At 45.3% G+C, this 9,629-nt stretch overlaps 1 protein-coding gene across 1 annotated transcript; it reads right to left on the bottom strand.

Moving 5' to 3' along the window:
* Positions 1 to 2,328: 2,328 nt before the first annotated feature.
* On the bottom strand, positions 2,329 to 6,863 carry LOC135107678 (U3 small nucleolar ribonucleoprotein protein IMP3-like). Its single transcript, XM_064017809.1, is given in 8 exon segments — positions 2,329 to 2,445; positions 3,643 to 3,715; positions 5,044 to 5,171; positions 5,173 to 5,251; positions 5,986 to 6,026; positions 6,028 to 6,094; positions 6,589 to 6,623; positions 6,625 to 6,863. Coding segments are annotated over 8 exon segments (552 nt in total). The 5' UTR covers positions 6,724 to 6,863; the 3' UTR covers positions 2,329 to 2,415.
* Positions 6,864 to 9,629: the final 2,766 nt, after the last annotated feature.

Here is a 9,629-nt window from a genome sequence, read left to right as displayed (position 1 = left end):
TAGGTGAAAGGGATGAAGGCGATGTTCAGCATTTTTACCATTATCAACAACCAGTGCTTGGTGGTTGGCCGGCCTGAGTCACTTCAATGCCCCAGGACCAAAGGCGGCATTGTTATCACCAGCCACCACCTTGTGTCCCTGCTGCCCGCATCCAGGTGACCAGGTGCACCTTGAGCAGCTAGTCATGGGTTTCTCCATTGCCCACAACACACCTCAGACTTCACCTGGTGAGACTAGGTATTTATGTTAAGTGGGAATAGCTTGGGGAGATACAAATCCCCAAGAGTCCCAGACAGCTCTGAGTGCTTCCTACAACTGAAGTGACCCACACTGGAGCTGTACCTGGTGTTGGTTGCCACTCATGTAAAGAAATCTAGCTGTCCCAGAGAGGTAAATTCACACTGTACCTGTGAGTCTCAGTCAATACTTGGACACTGGGCAAATAGACAAGGGTGGACATGTCTTCAGACCAGCACCACACTTGGGTAGCATATAGATGAGGAAAAAATACAAAAGAGGTTTTGTGCTATGGTAGAGGACACCAGTCCTTACTTACGGAAGACCAGCCACCACCAGGCTGTCCCTCCCCACACACACACACACACACACACACACACCCTGTATCCCATTACTGTGATAGGGTTCTACAGGGCAAGCATATTAGGATGACTTTTTTAAGATTGGTGCTGGTAGCGCCAGTATGGCATTGCTTCATTCTGTTTGTGGAGGTTGCAATGGTGAGTGTGGTAGTGGTGCTAGTAGGATTATTCACCAGATGTCTGCTTGTTGACTGTAAAAGCTTATGCTTCCCCTGATTCCCTCATGGTTGAAAGGAAGGTTAATGGAAAGCACAAGGGTAATCTCTGGCTACTTGGCGATGACTTAAAAGATGGCCAACTTCTGACAGGACACTTTGGGCTACTAAGCTCACCATGTCCAAACACTGCCAGCCACTGCATCCTACAGCAAGCCTCACCAGTGGGCAGCTGTTGCCTTCCACAATCAGTTTGCTTCATCCTTGACTCATTTGTTTGGTTGCCGTCACAGTCACATCATATCATTTGTATTCTATGTATTACACACGACACTATTCACCACACCACTGCCTCTTCTTATGTATACAATTATGTCGTCATGGAAAATAGTTGACTAGCATACCACACTCACTTCCCCTTTGTTAAGTGTTCTTCCCTCAATATCAAGTCTTCTGATGTGCAAAGAATCTGTTGTCAGGCTTTGTAAGGAGACTGTCAGGAGATCAGGGGATTTAAGATTGAAAGTATAAAATTCAGTGGAGGGCAATGCAGAATTCTTATTATTCTTATTATTCAGCTTCTAACCATGACTGTAAGGCAGAGGTTCTCAAACTTTGCTACATAGTGATATATCTTGGACTTTAGTGGTGCCCAGCTCAACAGTCTGTGTTGTGCACACTTATTAAAATTACGCTCTGCACTTGAGGGATAGTTGTGATGCACTTCTGTGCCGTGACACATAATTTGAGAAACACTGCTCTAAGATAACACACCAAATTGCACACGATTATGTCTAGAAACTGCCTCACTGTCTACACTGCTTATTATCACCTCGGGTCTCATTTACATTTATCCATGATATATAATTTTCTTTCTTGTAGGTGTTGGTAAAGATTTTGCACAGTGGCTTTAGTGCTATGAAGTGTTGCATGTTGCAGCTTAAGAGTTAAGTATTAATAAGGTGTTTGGTGTTTCTTCATATAGATGTTCCCAGTTAAACACCAATGTTCAGTGTAACAATATGATTGTGACAGGAATTTCACGAGCTGAGGACATGTGAACATAGGATCAGTCTCACTGTCTCTGGCTGGTGCTCTCAAACAGTGAGTCATCATAATTTCATTTAATGTGCATTTTTCTCATACAGGGAAGAACAGCTCATAAGTCTCACTTTTTTATGGTCTCAGATGATCTCTTCCTTGATGTTCATCTGTGTTGTGTCAGTTTCTATATGCCAGTCTTCTTTGTGCTTCCTATTGGTTTTGCCTGTTGATTGGTTAACATTTTTTTTTTTTTTTTAGTTTTAAAATATACAGCAAACTTACTCAATTATTACCAAGGTGCTGGATCATAAATGCACAAATAGTCAGGTGAGTCACAAATAACTAATGATTTTGTTTGGAATACAGTTTTGCTGCACACCTGAGAACAAAATGTGAATGCTTGAGCCAATCAGCAGGTGAGAGCGTTGGCCAGTATTCCCATGTTGATGTGTCCTCAGATGGTGAAACTACTCTGCCAGACTTCCCATGATGGAATATAATATGGATGAAAGGCAAGTTAAATGTACAGATTATACAAAAAAAATATATTTTTCACTCTCACAAATCTGTCATTCATCCAATTCATCCCTTAACAAACAGCACAGCACCTCCAGGAGCTAGCAGTTGTTGAGGTCAAAGTCATCTTTCTGTAAAGCAAGAAAAAAACATCATTAGAATCCTTAAGACTGTCACATGTCTACATTTGTAAGCAAAATTCTTAGGATCATCAACCAGGATAGAACAAAAAATAATGGGTTCAAGCTTGAAAAATTTAGGTTTAGGAAAGAGATAGGAAGAAATTGGTTCTTAAATAGAGTGGTAGATGATTGGAACGGACTCAGTGAACATGTCGTTAGTGCTAGGACATTAGGGAGCTTTAAGAGAAGATTAGATGGGTCTATGGATGGGGATGATAGGTGGAAATAGGTAGGTACATTTCATACAGGGACTGCCACGTGTAATCCTGGTCGCTTCTTGCAGCTTCTCTTATTTCCAATGTTCTTATGTTCTTATTTATACACTTTTTACTATATTTTCATTGTTTCCTTCAAGCTGACTATGCCTGCGTCTTTCTTGGAGGACTAAGAGTGTGAGTGATGTTAGTGTGAGTGGCTTGTCTGCAGTACCCTGTGTGGGATTGCTGGCCTGGTATAGTCTGGTATACCTGATTAATAGTCTGTGTCTTTGGGGAAATAAAATTATCACTCATTACTACTTACAAAAAGGAAGGTAAACAAAATAATATGTAGTATGTATAGCATAATATAAATGGCCTTGTGTTTGGAGATTAATGCACTTAACTTGCAGCAGAGATAACCCAGGTTTGAACCCAAGGATGAATGGAAACAGTTTGGGTTTGTCACATTTCAAACCCTAACCACCTAATTTAGCAGATAAGAGGTGTGGGATGTGAGCTGAGGAGTTGTGATGGGAGCAGAAACGCAGTAATCCTATACTCCTTTGTGTACGTGTCTTTACTTAATTGTGGTGTATGGGGAAATGATAGAAGACTAATAGAGTCCTACCATTGTATCTCATTAGGTCCATCATTACTTAAAACTCATGAATACTCTAAGCATGTACTTTGTCCATAAACAGACCACTCCATTCATTTCCCACATCTTCACAAACATGTTTTCTCTTATCATATTGCTCCATTCCTGACTTTGCTTTATACATTGCTATGAAGTCTCTCTCTCTCTCTCTCTCTCTCTCTCTCTCTCTCTCTCTCTCTCTCTCTCTCTCTCTCTCTCTCTCTCTCTCTCTCTCTCTCTCTCTCTCTCTCTCTCTCTCTCTCTCTCTCTCTCTCTCTCTCTACGCACACACACACACACATACAGTACCTCCTCATTATATTGCTTGACATGCTTCCTGATGGCTGAAGTGTCCACCCATGTGATGTAATCCTCAAGAGCTCTGTAGGAAGATTTTCAGATTAGTAAAGAAGAAAACTACTAATGAGAGAGAGAGAGAGAGAGAGAGAGAGAGAGAGAGAGAGAGAGAGAGAGAGAGAGAGAGAGAGAGAGAGAGAGAGAGAGAGAGAGATTCACTAAGAAGATAAACATTTTCACTGTGAATCTGCAGAACTCAATATAGGACTATTGTATTGCCAGTTCAACAGTGCCATAATTGCCTAATTCTCCAGCTAAAATGTACATCACTTAGAACTGGTTTGCTAATTGGTCTTAACACAGCCAGGGTTGCTTACATAAAAAAGGTAAATGTGAGAGAATTTTTATATCAGAAGATGCAACTCAATGTAAAGAAAGTGCATGGATATGGCTTGGTCTCAGTAAGAACATACAGGAAGCCACAAGAAGCTAGTAGACTTAGACATTGTAGTCTATATATAAAACATACATATCTATATCTACTTGCTATCCCTATCCATACAGTAGGAATGAAACCTGTGAGTGACATTGAAGATCCTTGTATGAGCAGGTCACTTTGAAGATAAAAGGACTGACGAAGGAATACACAGATGAAAGAAGTGGTCTGCCCATCATCCCAAGTTTGCCACAGTGACTTCAATGTTGCAATGACAGGCTAGTCAATGCTAACCCCCAATCCACTCAGGCCTTGGTAATTATCTTGGCTTGTTTGGTTAAGGTGTTTGACTCATGTTTCCCCTGGGTATCTTGAGTTCTGATCTCTGGTGTGAGTCTCTCAAAAGCCAATTAATTTCCTATGGGGTGCCTCACACCCTAACTGTTTGGACCCCAAGTGCTCACTTTCGGAACTTACTTTGTCTTACGTTCTTGTTGAGCCTTTATCCATCTGTTGCCCGTTTTCCAGCTTCCCCTCAACCAGGTAATGGTCTGATATACCCCCAGCTCCTCTCTGCACCCTCACACCCAACAGCCATTTCATCACATTCCTTGACACAATCACTGCTCTATTTACTTGCCTCATCCATGTATAACTACTGATATCCTCTTTCTTAAACTCCATCTCCAAAATTCTGTATATGCTCATCTACCTCATTTCAAAATTACTCTTTCTTTCGAAAATACTCTCTACCCTCATCCCTTTTGCTACCTGGACCATATGAGGTGTCTCATGGACAAGGGACAAATGTGCCAGCCCCATCAAAATTGAGTTATACACGTGAGAACAAGGATGTTAAATAATATAGTGATGATGTATCACCATATTATATGGTATATGAGGAAAAAGAGCAATATTTATCACAAAATTATGGGAAGAAAATCAATCTGCATAACCCCAAAGGGAAGCACCACTACCTTGTGACAAGGAAGGCAGGATCCTTGACCACCTCCGGTCCCACCCTGACATGGCCCTGCTCGATGAAGGTGGTGGCTGTGCGGAGGTCGGGGGCCATCTTGCTGCGCATCATGAGGCATGGGAGGCGGGCGCCGGCAGAAAGAGGAGGCTGTGACATTGCTGCACAGCTTAAGGTTCCATTTGGTAGGGATGAGGCCCATTGAGTACCTGTGGGTATAGGTGGGTGTAAGAATGTACACAAGGATGCACACAAAACCTATAACATTTTGGAGTCCTATCTCAACCACTTTTAACAGGCTTTAGTGAAAGTTATTGGGGTTGTCATCAGTGTTTTCACAATGAGTAATATTTCAACAAGAATTCTTCACCATGAGAACCATGAGAACCCAGCTCTATGACTTGAAAATAGTTGTGATGATTTCAGTGTTTAAGAATGCAGTCCAAAGATCTACTTGGAATGGAAGTCAGTCTGTCATATCCAAAAATTTGCTTTATCTGATGGTGGCTGAAGTAAGATCTTTTAATGAATTTTGGTTGCTGTATAAGTATGGTTGCTCAGTAATGTGTATATACTGGCCACTTTATTTTTACTGATTTTTGCCACATTTACTGAAAATTAGTTTGCTATGTGCAATAGTTGTTTGGGAGGCTCACTTTATGACTATCAATTCTCAACTAGTGTTTCAGAAAACTGAGTTGCATGTATGTAATTCTGCACATATGGCTTGATCATTTTAATGTCAAGGAAACAGGTCAAGGATGCAGAAAATGAGGGAAAAAAAGAAACCTGTTTAACTTGCTGATACCCCCTCCCTCCCCAAGAAAAAAAAAAAAAAAAAAAAACTTAGTTAAGTTCCAGTGTCCTGATATTCCTGTTTGAAACAAGAGGTAATAACAGATCTGATGCAGCTCAAAGGCAAAATGTCAGTGTGTTGTCTTACAGCTTCTCCATCAGCCTGGCACTGGCCTCCACTCTGTAGGGGGTCCTTGGGGTCCAGCTCCTTGATCTTGGAGGCCAGCTCTCGGATTTCTCGGGACATCTTGTTGTACCTGTGGAGTGGCAGACATTAATTCAAGCAAGTGAAGCTTCCCATGTATTGTGATATGCTAAGAATGATGCTCACACTAAAAACTGCTGGAAATAACTCATTTTACCCCTCTAGACACCCTCTCCCAAGTTGAACAAACCATTATGCTTCAGACACAACAGTCAAGGGCTTTTCAAAACAGTTAGGTTAGGTTAGAGAGGCAGCAAGATGCCTGCAGGGCCTACGTATGGAAGTATGTATAAAAAGAATATACCCATACCCACCCATCAACCCTATCCATAAATTTATAATTTCTGGTTCAGCACTCCCTGACACTGAAGTGACTGCCCCTTACAAGAGCTATTTGCAAAGTCCAGTGTGACAGACACAAAGTTCATACAAGGGTACAGGCTAGCCTAGTCCTAAAGAGACGGTTAAGACCACAGAGAGCCTGCTTCTTAATTCCTTGCTTAATATCCCTGGGGTGAGGCACAAACAAGCCTCCTGGTGACTCACGTGGTGTAGTCCTCCCGCCGCTGGATGAGGTATTTTCTTCAAGACCTTCACCTCGTGCAGGTTGTTGTCCACCTCCCATTTTAGGAAGTCTGTTTGCTTTAGAAGCTTTTTCTCGGCGTACTTGAGTTGCCGCATTGCTGCTGCACGTGCTGCTGGTCAGCTGGCGGGGCGGGGCGGGGTTTGTTTATACACAGGCTGCTGCTAAGACACAACACACAAGAAATGCGCACCACTGTCCTTATATGTATGTATTAACACATTATACCTTACCTTAATTTCTTAACTTGACGATGGTGCTCTCTCTCTCTCTCTCTCTCTCTCTCTCTCTCTCTTCTCTCTCTCTCTCTCTCTCTCTCTCCTCTCTCTCTCTCTCCAGTTACTGCAGAATCTTCTATCAGAGAGATCTCTGGAAGTACAAAATTACAGCTATAAACTGGTCGGATAGTGACAGATGCATCACAAAAGCCAACAAATCTAACATAACTCGTATTGGGGTGAGGAGTCAGGGAAAGTTCCACGAAATATCTTCCTCCCAAAGTACTCTTTCCTTGTGTTTTCACGCTACTGGTCTCTCTCTCTCTCTCTCTCTCTCTCTCTCTCTCTCTCTCTCTCTCTCTCAAAGGGAGAGATGACTCAGTCCTCGCACAGGACACAACTACAGTGAGATGGTGGTCACTTAGACCGGCGGTGCGGGTGTTGTGTGTGGGGATGGGTCGGGGCAAGCAGGCGTAGCAGCGCCAGGTGTAGCGTCTTGTTGTCCAAGGGTCTTGTACATGACGCACAGGCCCGCCGCTGTTGTAAAGGTTGGAAGCTGTGCTGTTGGTCCTGATCCCTCAGGTGCACCATCTTTTGTGTTCTGTCCTGGATCCTGTCAAGCTTGACAAGATATGAGGGTGGGCAGGAGGAACAGTCAGAGGCACGTACTCCATCACAAGCCTGACCTGGGCCCTGTAGAGGAACGCTATTCTCCGACCATCGAGAAATCTTCCCGGCACGGCACGTCGGACACATCTCGGCTTCCACGCCGCACCTTCCTGGCAATCTTCCTTACATGGGTGGTGAAGGTTGAACCTGCGTCGACCTCCACCCCCAGGACGGAGATGGGCTGCTGGAAAGGCAGCTTCAAGGTGACGGAAAACATCTCTCTCCCGCTGTCGATTGCGGTGCTCCACTCCATAGAGCTTAGGGATAGCAGTTCGGCGGCCGACTTAACCTGCCTGAACCCAAACTGCCTTGAGTTGAGGAGGTGGAGGGCGTCAAGGAAGGTGGGTAACTTCCCTCGTGATGAGAACCCAGGGATCTTTTCCCATCACGGACAGGAGGGAAATGGGCCTGTAATTCTTTGGATCTAATCTTATACTCTTTTTATGTACATCCACCACTCTGGCCTGCTTCCAATAGACCTGGCCACATCTGGGAGGCTAGGCATTCCCGGCAAAGCTGGGTGAGTGGAGTGGGCAAGCTCGGCTGCACACTGCCCCAATAGATGGGGACTGATATTATCTTGTCCCAGAGCCTTTTGATGTCAGACTTGCAGAGCAGAGCCATCTCATGCTCCGTGGCGATGTGCAAGGTGTCCAGCTCTGCAGTGGTCAGCACTGGGATCCTGGGTGGAGTGATGGATCTGGAAGACCTCATTTTATTGGAGAAGTGGGGCCTATAGTAGCTCGGCCTTGTCCCGCCCTCTCATCACTGCTTCACCACTCGGTGTGATGATTGGGGGGATGGTGCTGTCAGTGGCCAGGCCCTGCTGCTGCTTCACGGTGTTCCATCACTATTTGCTGACACTCTGACCCGACAGCTTCATGGTTAGGTCAGTCTTCCATCTTTCTGTGTATTATGCGTGTTATGGCAGCCGGTTTTTGTACACATCATGGTTGGCTTGGGTGTTGCTTGCCCTTAGTCTCCACCAGGCCCTACTCTTCAAGTCTGCCGCCTCATGACAGTGATATCCGAACCAGGGCTGGTCTCCTGGTCTTGACCTGTATGTCTGGCAGGGCACGTACTTGAACTGGAGGGACAGCAGGTGACTGATGAAGGTCCCCACCTGCTCGTTAAGTGCCGGAGAGATGGTTTCCCCAGTTTGGCTGAGCTTGGCTCTCAGTGTGTCCTAGTCAGCCTGCTGCCAAAGCCAGTTGGCGCACGGTGTGGGCACATCCCTGTCCACCCTCACCTTCACCGATGTGAGGATGGCCACGTGGTCAGATGACCCAGTGTGGTGCCGAGTGGGCGGCAGGTGATGAATCCCTCTGGCAAGTCGGTGATGACTGGGTCAAGGGAGGAGCCAGAAATTGTGGGTTGAAATCAACGTGATTGGTGAGCCCAAAGTCTGTCAGCAAGTCATCGAATGGTCTTGCCACGAGGTGTTGTTGAGGTCACCAACGATGATGAGGTGTTTGCAGGCTTGCTGGTTCAGTAGAGCATCCGGGTTAGTGTGGAGGAAATGGAGAGGTTCACTCCCTGCCACTGAGGGCAGTAACACACACACAGGAGGACTGTTTCCCTGTTGTGTGTTCACACTTTGAAAAACATGAGCTCCAGGTGCTCTGGCATGTCGACTTCCACCACCTGCACAGAGAGACTTCCTAAAGCACACATTGACACCACCAAAGGTGTCTCGTGTTCTGTTCTGTTGATGCCATAAGGTGTAGCTCCGCAGTTGTCCAAAGTTAGCAGGCACCGAGGGGTTAAGGAAGGTCTCCAGTGTGGCTGTGACGTCAGGGGTGTGCGGCAGCACGTGACTGTATGTCGTCACCAATGTTTGTCTGTAGACCCCTGATGTTGGCTGATAAGATGGTGAGCTTGTCCCGGCAGTATCCCAGCATGGCTCCAGTTGCTGTAGTAACGGTGATACGCTGGTGGGGCCAAGGAGGGAAACCTGCCTCCTGTGGTGGGAGTGGTGATCCTTTGGAGGGATTGAATCAGGAGTGTCTCGTCAGGTCTTGTTCATTTATGAGGTGAGCAAAGAACCTGCTCCTGCCGCTCCTCATTGAATGTGTGAGACACTCTTGAAGGGTGTGGCCTGGGCGGCTGCAATGCTC

The sequence above is a fragment of the Scylla paramamosain genome, chromosome 15 (genome assembly GCF_035594125.1).
Source record: "Scylla paramamosain isolate STU-SP2022 chromosome 15, ASM3559412v1, whole genome shotgun sequence".
NCBI classification, from domain to species: domain Eukaryota; kingdom Metazoa; phylum Arthropoda; class Malacostraca; order Decapoda; family Portunidae; genus Scylla; species Scylla paramamosain.
The sequence above is the reverse complement of the archived record's forward strand: the minus strand, read 5'-3'. Positions and strand labels throughout refer to the sequence as shown.